The 15,410-nt window shown below is 44.1% G+C and overlaps 1 protein-coding gene across 1 annotated transcript in view; it reads right to left on the reverse strand.

The window, feature by feature from the left end:
* LOC117351395 (RNA-binding protein 6-like) overlaps window positions 1–15,410 on the reverse strand; it is a 109,309-nt gene that overhangs the window by 32,961 nt on the left and 60,938 nt on the right. Inside the window, exon 7 of the mRNA XM_033926625.1 lies at window positions 3,468–3,528. Coding sequence (XP_033782516.1) covers window positions 3,468–3,528 — 61 coding nt within the window. The remainder of the gene's footprint in view (window positions 1–3,467; window positions 3,529–15,410) is intronic.

Genomic DNA, 15,410 nt, shown 5'->3' on the forward strand with positions numbered 1-15,410 from the left:
CACTAGCTGAGTTGAAGTGGAAAACATGCGCACAAAATGGGTTTCTTAGGCAGAAAAATGAGAGGGAGCCAACAGTACACAATTATCGAAACCAAAGTGAAGACATTTGTTCAATACTGGCAGTGCTCAAGCTCCTGCGGCTGAGGTTCAAGTAAAGTGTAGCAGACATATAGATCGGAAAGCTTATGCTGTGAAGAAAAAGACATGATCCAGCCTATTCACAAAGACAATCGAAAACTCAAAAATCACTCTTCTTTTCCTCCAGATCCGCTTTTCAAACCCACTGTGACTAAAATCACCACTTAGGGAAAGGACAGTCAGGCAGTATAATTAGATGCAGAAATGCCAAATGAGCGGCAAATGACTGCTCAAGAACAGAGACCAGAAGTAACGCCAGCCATAAAAGTGCGGGGAGAAGTTTAAACTGCACAGGAACCCAATGGCCCCCCCCACCACCAGCAAATCTGAAGTCTCTGACCCGGAGCGATATCCTGAACCGTGCACTGCTCTTGCTCTTCACTTCCCAGCCGAGATAGAAAGGAAACCATTGTAAAAGGCTGCCAGACCAGAAACCTTTTGTGGTAGCCAAAAAGTGTCCCCTCTCTTTTTTTTGTGAGGAGGGATCAGGCATCACCAGGTGTACCCCCTAAAGTAGACACCGTTTAGCCTAAACACCCCCAGCTTCACTGAAGAAACTCAGAAGAGAAGCAAAGTAGCCACGAAAAGCAGGAACTTGTGAGAGATACCGTCCTATATAGCAGTGTTCTTCAACCTTTTTAGACCTATGGACCGGTGGAAATAAAAGAATTATCTTGTGGACCGGCAAACTACTAAGACTGAAATAAAAACCAACGGAGATAGTATTTTTATTTATTAATTAAATAACAATTTAAATTTACAGTAATTGACACTATTTCAGTCTCCTACACATCATGCGTCCTTGTGATCAGTATTCCCTTGTATCCCCCCATCCCTTCTCCATCCAGCATTCCCCCTCTGAGTTGGTTCCTATTCTCTACGCACAGCATCTCTTCTCTGGCCCCCCACCCTATGGCTTGTATGCCTTCCTTGCTCTCCCTCCGTCCACCAATTCACTCTCTCTGCCCCCTTCTCCACTGCCCTCCCTCCAGGTCCAGCAGCAGCTCCCCCTTCACTATCCTCCATTTCCAGTCCAGTGTGGCAACTCCCCTGACCTGCAGAAGCAGTGCCCTCTTCCACCCAACCAGCTCTAGCTCTCATTCCCCCTTTCACCTTACCAGCAACATCTCCCCTTTCCACTTCCAACCAGTAGCACCAGCACCTTCCCTTATCCGGACTAGCAGCAGCTCAGTGTTTTAACTTGCCTCAGCAGTGTCAGTAGCGTCAGCACAACGATTCACTTAGGCAGCCTTGGATTCTTTAATTGGTCGTGCCTGCCTCTGAAGAAGGCAGAGGAAGTTGCATCATCAGAGGCAGGCTGTGACTCAGCAAAAGCCCCAAGGCTGCCACAGTGAATCACTGCTCTGACGCTACTGGCACTGCTGCAGGGAGGGGAGGAGCAGGAGTGTCAAACTCAATCACATTAACAGGCCGAAATCCAAAACACAGGCTAAATCGTGGCCAAGACCCCGCCCATCTCCGCCCCCATAATAGCACTAATTGTAACACTATTTTTTCCATTCACTTTTCATATATACTCACAATATAATCTTATTAACAACAGATAATGGTTAACCACATTGTATGCTTCTCAACATTCATTCCTGGTTTTCTTTTTTTTTTAAATTTTTATTTATAGATTTTCCATTCTTACAGCATCTGAATCATATTAAATATAATTAATTATTACATATATAGTATACTATCATTAATAAGTCATATGTTTTAAAATATATTATGATAAAGATTATACATTAACATATAAATATATTTCCCATCCCTTTTTTATATAACATTTTTCCAATTATTAATCAAATCCCACCCCATTCATATAAAATTTTTATCAATGTGCTAAGAAATCTAATCATTAGAATAATTGGTCAATGGTTGCCAAATTTTCTTGAAATTAAGAAGATTCCCTTGTTGTAACGCTAATATTTTTTCCATTTTATAAATATAACAGACAGAATTCCACCAAAACGTATAATTTAATTTGGTATAATCTTTCCAGTTTTGAGTAATTTGTTGCATGGCGACTCCTGTCAATATTAATAATAGTTTGTTATTATTTGCTGAGATTGGACTCTTAGTTCTCATTGCAGTGCCAAATAATATGGTGTCATATGAGAGTCCAACATAATTTTCTAGTAACTTATTAATTTGGGGCCAAATTGAATTCCAAAATGCGTTTACACATGGACAGAAAAAAATTAAATGATCTAACGTCCCTACTTCCAATTTACAATGCCATTCATTCCTACCAGAACACAGATAACCCCTATGCAAATACGGGACCAAAAACTCAAAGTGCAAACGAAACCCTAACATTCAAGACTCTTCCTCACTGCCGCAGTGCACAATGTCAGAGGGAAGGCTTCCGGATCAGGCGCAGCATGCACATAGGAGCCGCCGCCTGTGGCTTTGTGCACTGCGGCAGTGAGGAACAGGGAACTGACCAAAAGGTAACACCGGGGGCGGCAATGAAAAGCTGCATCGCACTGCGTGGGCCTTGAATCTGACACCTGTGGTCTAGAGGCTGGGAAGAGAAAAGCAAAACATCGGCTGATGCACAGGAGGGAGGGAGACACATGGGTCCCAGCTCATTGCCCCCCCCCCCCCCGAATCTCCTCGGGACGAGGCACATGCCAGCCCTGCATGGACTGGCAGTTGAAAAACACTGCTATATATGATAGAGCTCAGGGTGTTCTCTATCTCTGACTGCTGGTGGATAGTCATGACCTAGTCGTCTCTGGATTCATCTGTTGCTGCTGACAAGGAAAGTGCCGACAGTGGAAAAAAAAGGATGTCTACAAGTCTGAAAAAAGCCAGGGCTGACGGCGGGCGTTGCTGCCTCTTGAGAATTTAAACTGGAGCAGGGGAAGGGTACAAAGGTGCTCTTGGCACATGGACACAAGAGTTTCAAAGTCACATTCCTCCCCTTTGCTTCTGCTTTCCTAGCAGGTAGAAACTTTGTATCCCATTTGCTCTGGACATTTGGGGTTTCGTTGTGCTCTTGCTAGGGTTACGAGACGTCCGGATTTCCCTGGACATGTCGGGTATCCGGACAGCTTTTCAAACCCTGGCACTTTGTCCAGGTACGAGCGACGGCAGGACAGCATCTAGTCACACCAGTGCATGCGCAGATGCCCTCCCAACAAGAAAACAGGTGGAGGGGGTGTGACTTGGGTTCCAGAAAATCTGGCACTGGGCCCTTAGAGAGAAATCAAGAGAGGAATAAACACCAGTGAGCCGCCAAATTTCTTTTGAGCTGGACTTTTTCCAGTTGGCTTCCCCACCCCATTGTATTTTGGACGCTAAAAACTACTTACTCTCTCTTGAGGTATTGCACTTGCTGCGCTGCTCTTCAAAGCCCACATTACTTGCTTCACCCTGCAAGAAAAGAGAAAATCAACCATCTCTTACCTCAGAAGAGAAAATGTGAATTGGTACATCTGCAACTCATTTGAAACAGCTTATCACCTTCACTTGAATCTTTGGGACCACATTTTCAAAACGATTGAATCTTTTAAAGGAGCATCAAAAGAAATGTCTCCAGAAAACTGTCCTTGCCTGGAGTGTAACTCATAACTTCCCATGTAGAAAGGAGAAGATGGTATCTCCCAGGTGGGCACTATGCAAACAATATTTTGTTTGGCACAACCTAATCCAGAGGCGTTGTAGGTGGTTGAGAGAAAGGCAATCAAAACAGTGTGCTATCTGCACCAAAGCTCATATGATACGAGACTTAAGAATCTAAGAGGAGAATTCATCATTGCCTTTTACTGTACCTTGATTCCTCATAGATTCAGTAACCTGCAAGATCCTAGTACTGTAGGTTGCTGAATCCTGTGATGTAAGTCACCTCACAAGCAACCCTATTCTATGTGCCTAGAGATATTGGGCCTTAAAGCCATGGTCTCACCTACATGGGCCCGCAGGGCTGCATATAATGCCACCCCCCCCCTTCACACACAACATCTTTCAATCCACAAGGCCCCTGTGCCTCCAGAGGGGGCTTCAAGGCCTTTATGAGTGGTTGCTAGGCAGGAACAAAGGAGGCTCACTGAACTACCAGATAAAGGGTCCTGGAGGCAGGGAGAACCTTCTGGATTGAAAGATGCTGCTGGAGTGGAGGACGGCTGGGATTGGGAGGGAGGATGTTGTCAGGAGCAGCTAAAAGGGAGGGCCCTTTGCACATGGGGACTGGAATCATTGGCTGCAGCTTTGCGGCCTAACGCTACTGGGTGGAAAAATAACATCAGCTAAAAGCTTGCAATGTATCACTGTAAGTTGTGTGTGTGTTTTGTATCTCATTATTGTGTAACCTGCAACAACTTAAATATTGTTGCGGTAATTTTAGTCAAGTCACATTAAGAGCCAAATAAAACAACTTAAGGTCCTAACACAGCTTAATGAATTCCTCCCTAAATATGGATGCCTTAAAAGGAGTTATTATATTCAAGAAAATAAATCCTTTTTTAGAGGAAATAATGCTCTAAGTCCCAAAGAGGAAGGGGAGGAGGGTGTCACCCAAAATTGGGGTTTCCTTAACAACCATTTGTCAGGAACTTCAAGTCTCCACATAGCATATTTACAGCATTTTGTTACTTCATAAAATCTAGAAGTAGAGACTTTTTGTTGTTATCACTGAGATAATACCAGAATTTGAAATGTTTTCCCTTTGAAACATCCCAAAGTGGATAAAAACGTCAATAAGAACGTTTGTCCAACGTTCTTATTGACAAAAAAAATTTTCTCAGTAAATTTAGTTTGAATTTCTCTCCCATTCAAGTCCTTATAACAAAAAACTATATGCCAAAAAGTGGCACACTAATAAAATGAAGATTATAGCTTCTTAGGAAAAAAAAAAAAATTTATTAACGCATTTACAAAACTTAGTTAAGTCTGAATAATTTTAAACATATCTCCCCCTCCCTTTAGGCTATACCTTTGTATCCTTTTCTTTTAAAATATCGCACTTCTTCTCTTTTTTCCCCCAGAATTGTATTTTAATTTTTTTAAATTTATTTTTATTATAAACCGCTTAGACATATGATAAGTGGCATATCAGAATTTGAATAAGCTTGAAACTTTTTGTAGTTGTAAGCAGGTACCAATCTGCTTATATGTTGACTCCACTCTTGTTTCTGCTTTGGGTCTTAAGTACCCAACATGTTTAACAAAGTTACGGATCTCCCTGTGGGTGACAAACTGTACATTTCTCTTAACCAGCTTTCAAAATCTCTTCCTGTTGGGAAATCCGTAGTGTACAAAAAATTTCTTCCATAACACTTTTGCAACTGTGTCTGCTGATTTTTAGTAGGGTAGGTTTGAGCATACCACCAAAATATTACCAGTGTTTCAGTCATAATTTTTCATATATGATACACACTAGGTCTAGTGGTCCATTGCTGGTCATGTGCATTAGATGTGCAGCTCGAGTAGACAATGTCTTTCTCATAATACACTTCCCATATGTCTCAACATACTGCTCGACATCAGCAATCTGGGCCAGAAGAACCAGGCCTTTATCAGGAACTCAATTTCCCTGCCCCTGCCCCATTCCTGTAAGCTCTGCTTTAACTATACAAACCTTGAATATTTATGATTATAAAGTGTTTGAGGCTTGTGCAGATGAGGTAGCAACTTGCAGGAATGGAGCAGGGACAGGAAAAGAACTCTCCGGGCCAGGAAAATAAGCTCCCATGGGGATAGGGAAAATTTGTCCCCATATCATTCTCTAACACCCATATGGCCTGTCTCATCATGTAAACTTAATACAAAACCACAAAATTTCTATGGCAGCACCAACTGGCATCTTGGGTGGTTTGATATAACAAATGAGGTACTTCTCAGTGATTTAACATTAAAGACTCAATAGGATTGTGGCACTTCTTTGTTTTCCACTGGCTCTAAACCTGGGTCTTCTTCAGGTCAGATTTATTTAAAGAAGGTAAACAATCTTCGCTTAGGCTGGTGACATTTGTATAAGCCACAGGTAGGATAGTGGCAGACACTAGTGCTGCCCGATTCACTGATTCGAATTGGGTGAATCGATTCAAATCAATGTGTTATAAATAAAAAAAATCGGCCTCGCCAATTCAGTTACCAACCCTTGCCTCCTAAAGCAGGAGTGGCAGTGCTGCTTCTTGCTGGCTTGCCGCTGCTGCTTTAGGGGCGAGGGTCAGTCGGGAAGTAATGCCTTGGCTCTTTTGAAGCGTCCTCCAGCTTCCCCGCTCTTACCTTAAGATAATCAGCAACCTGCAGAGAGGATCGCGCTGTCGTCCTCAGCATGTTGGCTTTGTCGCGATCCTGCCTCTGATGTCAGAGGAGGAGTGGGACCGCAGCAGAGCCAACGTGGTGCTGAGGATGACGGCAGCCTGCAAAGATCGCTACAGCACTGCGATCCTCTCTGCAGGCTGCCAATTATCTTTAGGTAAGAGCGGGAGGCCAGGGGGGATCATGCAGGCCTTTAGGGAGGAGGGGGGGGGCAGGCCTTCAGGGGAGGGAGGCCATGGTGTAGAAGTACACAGAAGGAGGGAGGAAAAGCGGGTTCAAAGAGACTTGCATATACCAGACTGTTGGGGGGGAGGGGAAGAAATAATGGGTCTAAAAACAGAGGAGAGGGAGAGAGATAGTGGACAATGGGATTTAGGGAGGGAAGGAACAGAAAGGGAGAGAAATTAGACACAAGGGATGGTGTGGAGGGGGTGGGGGATAGAGATACTGGATAGGAGGGTAGTTGGGAAGAGAAAGGGAGAGCTGGTGGACCTTGGGGTGTTGGGGAAGGAGGGAGAGATGCTGGATGAATGGGTAGTTAAGAAAAGGAGAGATGGTGGATCTGGGGATGGTGGGGTCCATCACTGCAGTTGCGGGGGAGGGAAGGGAAACGAAAGGGGAGGACAGAGAAGGAAGATGGATGGTTAGCACTGAGAAAGAATTAAACAACAAATGGGCAGGAGACCCTGGCAAGCAAGTTATTTGATTACAATATGTCAGATTTGAAATGTGTATCCTGCCAGAGATGGTGTTAGACCGTGAACATGAGCTAGGATTTAACAGAGAGAGGAAAAGTATTTTTTATTTATTTATTTTGTTTACACCACAGCGCAAGGTGAGGGCAAAGGGGGTGAAGAGGCTATAAAATAAACCCACCAGGATGTTTGAAAAAACAAACCCCAAAAAACAAACACCCAATTGGGCAGGAAAATTGAATCGAAAAATCGAATCAAATTATTTTCCCTGAATCGGGCAGTACTAGCAGACACTCCCATTTAAGTAACTGCTTCACTCTCACTCTATTTTCTGGTACTTGCACCCATGGGCTAGAAGAATTACTGTGTACGTTTTCCTTGATAGTGCATCAGCATCAATGTTTACTTTTCCTGGGTGGTATTTCAAACTGAAGTCAACTGTAGCTAGTGCAGTAAGCCACCTATGATCAGTAGCATTGAGCTTAGCATATGTAAGTGGATTTTTGTCAGTGCAAACTGTGAATCTGGTACCCTTTATAATCAAACCTTGGTTTGCGAGCATAATTCGTTCCAGAAGCATGCTCTTAAACTGAAGCACTCGTATATCAAAGTGAATTTCCCCATAGGAAATAATGGAAACTCAGACAATTCGTTCCACAACCCCAAAACAAAATATTATACGTACCTGTATTGCAAGACCTCACTCATTTAGAACAGTCACTACACTCCCGCAGCGTCAGAGAGAGAAGAACCATCGGCTTAGTTGTGATGATGTGACACGTGTATAGTACTCCCCCGAAATTCGCGGGGGGGGAGGGGGTTACATTCTTGGAGTGACCGAGAATTGTGAAAAACTGCGATTATAGGATGCAGAAGAGGAACGGGGATCAAAGGCGGTAGAGGGCTGCGGCGGCTGCTGCGAGTGCCAATGTGGGTGGTGGCGCTTGTGGCTCCGACCTGGGCCGGGATCGCTGCTCGGATTGCAGGTCAGGCAGAGTGGATCGGTGATGTCATGGGGCTGGAGGATGCGCACAGCAGGGTCGCGGAAGAGGCGGATGGAGGATATTTTTCTAATTGTAACTGCGGAGGAAAAAAACCGTGAATGATTGGGGCCACGAACTCTGAACTGTGACTTTGCGGGGGTATACTGTATGTACTCGTATTGCAAGACTTTGCTTGTTTAGAACAGTCACTACTCTCTTGCAGTGTCGGAGAAAGAAGAACCATCGGTTCAGTTGTGATGATGTGACGCGTGTATACTGTATGTACTCGTATTGCAAGACTTTGCTTGTTCAGAACAGTCATACACTCTTGCAGTGTCAGAGAGAGAAAGAGAACAACCATTGGCTCAGTTGTGATGTGTTATACTGTATGTACTTCTATTGCAAGACATTGCTAGAATATCAAGTTAAAATTTAATAAAATGTTTTGTCTTGCAAAACACTTGCATACTAATTTACTTGCAATCCAAGGTTTTAGATAGTTGCAGAATTTGTCTACTAAAGCCCACCTCAATGTCAGGAATTCCAGCAGGTGAGCTGGATACTTCTTTTCAGGTTCAAATAATTTTTGACTGGCAAAAACAACAGGCCTCATACTCCTCCTAGACCAGGGGTCTGCAACCTTTAAGACATAAAGAGCCACTTGGACCCGTTTTCGAAAAGAAAAAAAAACTTGGAGCCGCAAAACCATTATAAAACAAATCTAACACTGCCAGTAGCCAATAGGAGCCCCCACAATATGCTAGTAGCCATAGCTCCCCCCTACATTGTGCTAGGAGTCATAGTCCCCCCTATAATGTGCCAGAGTCCAGGCCCCCCATATAATGTGCCAGAGTCCAGGCCCCCCATATAATTAGCCACAATAGTAGGTTTTAGCACAGGGAGTTACGCTGAATGCCTCGCGCTGCTCTCAATGCTCATAGGCTCCCTGCGCTTTAGTAAAAGGGAGCCATAGTGCAAAATATAGACAGCAGATATAAATTCTCAAAACAGACACATTTTGATCACTAAATTGAAAATAAAATCATTTTTCCTACCTTTGCTGTTTGGTGATTTCATGAGTCTCTGGTTGCACTTTCTTCTTCTGACTGTGCATCCAATCTTTCTTCCTTTCTTTCAGCCTCCTGTATGTTTCCTCTCCTCCAGACCTCATTCTCTCCCCCAACTTTTTATCTCTGTCTCCCTGTTCCCTCTTCTTTCTGTCTCCCTGTCTGCCCCCTTTCTTTCTTTCTCCGTGCCCTCCCCCAAGCCACTCGGTTTGCTGCCACCGCTGTCCCAAGCTTTCCCTGCAGAAGCGTTGCGCTGACCAGCATTCCGCTCCCTGACGTCAATTCTGACGGAGAGGAAGTTCCGGGCCAACAAGTCATTTCTCCTCATTCCATCCAGCCTGAGCCCCATCTCTCCTTGATCCAGCATTTCCCTTCTGTGTTTGTCAGAATTACCATTCCACCTATTTTCCAGCATCACCCTTCTTTGTGTCCATCTCACTATATCTTCCTTTCTTTCAGCCTCCTGTATGTTTCCTCTCCTCCAGACCTCATTCTCTCCCCCAACTTTTTCTTTCTGTCTCCCTGTTCCCCCTGGCCCACGGGACTCCCACGGGGATGCCCCGCTGACCCACGGGACTCCCACGGGGATGCCCCCCTGACCCACGGGACTCCCACGGGGATGAAAACAGCCTACCTAAATTCTGGCGATGCAGGCATGCAGCTTACAAGTCCGGCGTCGCGGCGGGAAATAGCCATGCTGAGCAGTGAGCTCAGTACGTACACAGATGAAAGCCTTGCTTGCTGATTGGTCCGGCGGCACGGCGGGGCGGGGCCGCCGGACCAATCAGCAAGCAAGGCTTTCATCTGTGTACGTTCTGAGCTCACTGCTCAGCATGGCTATTTCCCACCGCGACGCCGGACTTGTAAGCTGCATGCCTGCGTGACACACTACCGGAGCCGCGGCAAAGGTGGAAAAGAGCCGCATGCGGCTCTGGAGCCGCGGGTTGCCGACCCCCGTCCTAGACCTTCTTGGCAAGCATCTATATGTAGAATGTTGGCCAGTCAACTGTCAGCAAAAGCCAACTAGAGCATATGTCAAACAGTGAATAATCTTCTTGAATGCCTCTTCACACTCCTGTGTCCATCTGGAGCCAAAGGGTTCTGATGGTTTTAAGTATGGTAGCTCCTCCTTTCTTTTCAGGTGAATAGCCTTTCTTGAGCTCAGTCAGCGGACACACTATTCAATTTTCTCTACCGTTCTCCCAGGACAGCTCAGAACGGTTTACATGAGTTTATTCAGGTACTCAAGGGGGCTCACAATCTATCTAATGTACCTGGGTCACAAGGCGCAGCGTGGGTTTGAACCTACAACCCCAGGGTGCTGAGGCTGTAGCTTTAACCATTGTGTCACACTCTCCTCTATTGCTGAATAATTTTGTATGAACTACAAAATCCCAGGGATGATCTGGGGCTTGCTTATAAATCAGTAGGCCTGTCCCAAGTGGCAACTGCTGCAATCTTGTCTGAATCTGTAGTAATACCTCTTTCAGACACAATGTGTCACACATACTTCTTTTGAGGCAGGTAGACCTGACATTTGTACATTAACAGCTTGAGCCACTGTGCTTTCAGACTTTTAAAGGTCTTCATCAATCCCACCTCAAGTTCATCTAGTGTTCTTCCAAACACAATGAGATTATCAAGGCAAACCAACACTTCCAAGAGATTCTTATTTACATGAGTCTTTGGAAGGTACTCAGAGCTCCTGTGATTCCTTGGGCAGATGAAAGCTGTCTTCTCTTTATCACCCTCCTTCATAGGTATCTGGTAGTACCCATTCCTCAAGTCTAAAACTCAGAACCACTTGCTACCCATCAGATCGAATGCATCATCTATACTTGGTAATGTGTACTGGTCTGGTCTGGTTCTTTTGTTCAATGTTTGGTAGTCTATACACTTACATAGGGACCCATTCTTCTTCCTAGCCACCACTATAGGTGAGGCATATGGACTTCAGGATCTTTTGATGATTCCAGAAGGATCTAAATGAGCTGGAAACGTGGGCGATTAAATGGCAGATGAATTTTAACATAGACAAATGCAAGGTGATGCATCTGGGAAAGAAAAACAAAGAACATGATTACAAGATGTCCGGGGTGACTTTAGCCAAATGCGAACAAGAAAGGGATTTGGGGGTGCTGATAAACAGAACCCTAAAGCCATCGGCTCAATGTGTGGCGGCAGCGAAGAAAGCAAATAGGATGTTAGGCATAATCAAGAAGGGGATCACGAGTAGGTCGGAAGATGTTATAATGCCACTTTATAGAACAATGGTCAGACCACACTTGGAATACTGTGTCCAACACTGGTCTCCATACCTTAAGAAGGATAAAATTCTGCTGGAGAGGGTGCAGAGGCGAGCCACGAAACTGGTCAAAGGCATGGAGAATTTAAGCTACAAGGAACGCCTCGGGAAACTGGGACTGTTCACCCTCGAAAAGAGAAGATTGCGTGGGGATCTAATAGAGACTTTTAAAATATTAAAAGGATTTGACCAAATTGACCAGGAAGCAGCATTACTGACATTTTCAGATGTGACAAGGACAAGAGGTCAGAGCCTGAAACTGAGTAGCAGCAGGTTCAGGACAAATGTCAGGAAGTTCTGTTTCACACAACGAGTGGTGGGCGCTTGGAATGCTCTCCCGGAGGAGGTGGTGGCAGAGGCTACTGTTCTGGGTTTCAAACGCAAGTTGGATGCACACCTTCTTGCAAAACATATTGAGGGATACGGGAAATCTGGGTCTCCAACAAGGAGCACCTAAATGGGCCTCCGTGTGTGCGGATCGCCGGACTAGATGGACCTCGGTCTGTTCCGGTGAAGGCGTTTCTTATGTTCTTATAGCTCTCGCATGTGCTTTCTAACATCTTTCTCTGTTTATTGGTGCCAACCGTCTCGATCTCTCCCAGAAGGTATGGGATTTCTACTTCTTTAACCAAACCTACATCCCACTCAAGTTGAGAATACATTGCTTCTGTATCAATTTATCCTTCCAATAAAGAGGAAGAGACGAGTCCCCAAAATTGAACAAGGATGGATCAATTTTTAATGTTGATGATGTCTTTTGCTAAGAACAGCCTGCAGTGATGGATTCCACTCTATATACATGTTGTTTTCAGATCAGAGATGGGTAAAATGCCTCATTATACTAGTAAGCAGCCAGATAGAGTGCTCTCAAGTGGAGACTTGACTCTTGAGGACTTTCTTACAGATCAGACTCCACAGGTGACACTTGAAGGGAGGAATGCTGGCCTAGTGCCTAACCCTCTGAAAGCCTGAATCGGAGAGAGAGGTTGTAGAGGCTCAGCATTGAAGATAGTTTTCACTGCAACCTGTGAACTGCATATATAATTTGCATATATTTGCTCGAGGAGAGAGCTGATGACTAAAAGGCTTCTTTACACTTCTCCCTCCGTATTTGCGGTTTCAGCAATCGTGGTTTTGATTATTTGCGGTTTTTAACTTGCTGGCTCCTCCCCCCCCCCCCCCCCAAATGACATCAACTTGCATAGAGAAATCACAGATTCCAAGCGTATACAGACAAAAATTGCCGATTCCCAGCACTTTCTTCATCGTGTTTTGCCTCTCCTTCAGGAACAGGCCAGGTCACCCACCATGTTATTTGTGGTTTCACTATATTCACGATGTTTTTTAATAGAAAACAGTGAATAATATATGAAAAAGTCATTCGCGGGTCTGTTAATCCCCTATCACAGTGAATATGGAGGGAGAAGTGTATTTCTGTTTAGTACCGTTTTAAGACTCTGGGGCGATAGGCCCGGAAAACTGTTAAGTCAGGCCAAGTGTGTTATACTTCATTGGGGTGTGAATCCTTTCACCCTAACTAAAAAGCATTCCTTAAGGAGAGACCGCTGACTGGTTTCAGCCTTAGTTTGAGACTGAACTCTGAAGACTTTCTTAGAGATCAGACTCCACAGGTGACCCTCGAGGTTAAGTAACTCCAGCCCACCGCAAGGCGGAGCTTTTTTGGCTCTTCAATCAACCAAGAACAGGGCATTGCTTTGGTAGGATTTTTCTGTTCTTTCTTTCAGATGTAACTATTTCTGCAACTACTCAATGGCAGGGAAACATCATATCACCAAAGCTCAGCTAGGAAGACCTGAACCAAAAGTCTGTTAAGTGCTCTTTTGATTTTGTTATAATTGTAATCTCTCTGGTTACAGGGACCTGCCTGATATCTAGTCTCTGAATTCTTAATTACTTAAACTGTCCTGACTCTACATATCTGTATCATGGTGTACTGCTCTATTTTCAAACCTAGACCTCTTTCTTCCTCAAAAACAAAAATAAAGCTTTTTCTTACTTTTTGGCTAACCCTGACACAAGAGGAGATAGCTCTAACATACTGAATCTAATCTGTTTTGAGCTGCTAATTTTTCTTAACGTTCCTAACTTGTGTTCTTGAACTGTAGATTAGCTCTTCAAGGTTTATTTTCCATTGACAAAGCTTGGATAGGGGGCAGATTAAGTCTTGCTGCTGGTTTGTTGGGCAGAAACTTGCTATATATACATTTATTGGGGATTTCTGGCTGTAGAGGGAAATTAGATTCCAGCAGAATTTGATTTGTGGAGAGAGCTTGGCAGACTCATTGAAAGACGTTCACCTTCTCTGCAGGAAGTAGGGGGGGGGCCCTTAACAGTGAAAAGCTTACCTGTAGTAATCCATTCATGTGCTCACATTGGAAGAATTGTAATCTGTCTGGTTACAGGGCTTGCTGCCTGATATCTAGTCTCTAAATTCTTAATTACTTAGTTAAACTGTGCTGACTCTACATATCTGTATTGTGGTGTACTGCTCTGTTTTCAAACTTAAGTCCTCTTTCTTCCACAAAAAAGCTTTTTTTTTCCTTTTTGGCTAACCCTGATACAAGAGGAGATAGCCCTTTCATACTGAAGTTTCGCAGCTGGTTTATTGGGCAGGAACTTGCTATATATACATTGCTAGCCTACTCCCGCCACCTCTTGACTGTAGGCAGGCTCTATTACAGAGTATAGAAAAGTGTTTTAATAGAAAATTATATTGGAGATAGGTTTCATAGCTAACACAGCTCACTGATCTCTGGTTGCCTAGGCCCTCCCACCTTCCCCTCAGCCCACCCATCCTTGTGCTTATACTACCTTAAATACCTAATTCTCATTTGCTTGGTTTTCTGCTGAATTAAGGACAAATTAAGGACCCACCCCTGGATTGTCACTGATAAGTATTGTGAACACTTAAGGCTTGCCCCGTCTTCAGCTTTCTAGTATTAAGGAGGAGCTCAGTAATCTTAATCAGGAATTGGATGCAATCAAAGCAGCTTCCAATACTCCATAGAATCATACCAATGGTATTCAGCTTTCTAGTATTATGGAGCTCAGTAATCGAATGCAATCAAAGCAACTTCCATCACTCCACAGAATCATACCAATTTACCACCACTGCCTCAAACAGTAATGCAATCAAGGAATAATTGGATCACTGTAAGGTCAGGCAGAATGTGAGATGTGACACAGAAACATACACCCTTACAGTTGCACCTACAGAATTATTTTGCTCCATTGTATATCTGGATTTTCAGAAGGCGTTCAACAAGGTTCTGCATGAACAACTACTTTGAAAAATTGCGAGCCATGGAATCGAGGATGAAATACTCACGTGGATTAAAGACTGGCTGGCGGATAGGAAACAGAGTGGGTATAAATGGACAATATTTGGACAGGAAAAGCGTCACGAGTGGAGTGCCGCAAGGTTTGGTACTTGGACCCATGCTCTTCATCATATTTATAAACGACCTAGAAATTGGTACGAGTGAAGTGATAAAATTTGCAGACAATACAAAGTTATTAAGAGTAGTGAAGACACAGGAGGACTGAAAAGACCTGCAAAATGACATAAACACGCTTGAGAAATGGGCTGCGACATGGCAAATGAGGTTTAGCATGGATAAGTGTAAGGTGATGCATGTTGGTAACAAATATCTTATACACAAATACAGGATGTCCGGTGCAGTACTTGGAGAAACCCCCCAGGAAAGAGACTTGGGAGTACTGGTCGACAAGTCAATGAAGCCATCCGCGCAATATGCAGCAGCGACGAAAAAGGCAAACAGAATGCTAGGAATGATTAAGAAGGGGATCACGAACAGATCGGAGAAGGTAGTGGATGCCTGGAATGCGCTCCCGAGAGAGGTGGTGGAGAGTAAAACTGTGACTGAGTTCAAAGAAGCATGGGATGAACACAGAAGATTTA

Source organism: Geotrypetes seraphini, chromosome 17 (genome assembly GCF_902459505.1).
Source record: "Geotrypetes seraphini chromosome 17, aGeoSer1.1, whole genome shotgun sequence".
NCBI lineage: Eukaryota > Metazoa > Chordata > Amphibia > Gymnophiona > Dermophiidae > Geotrypetes > Geotrypetes seraphini.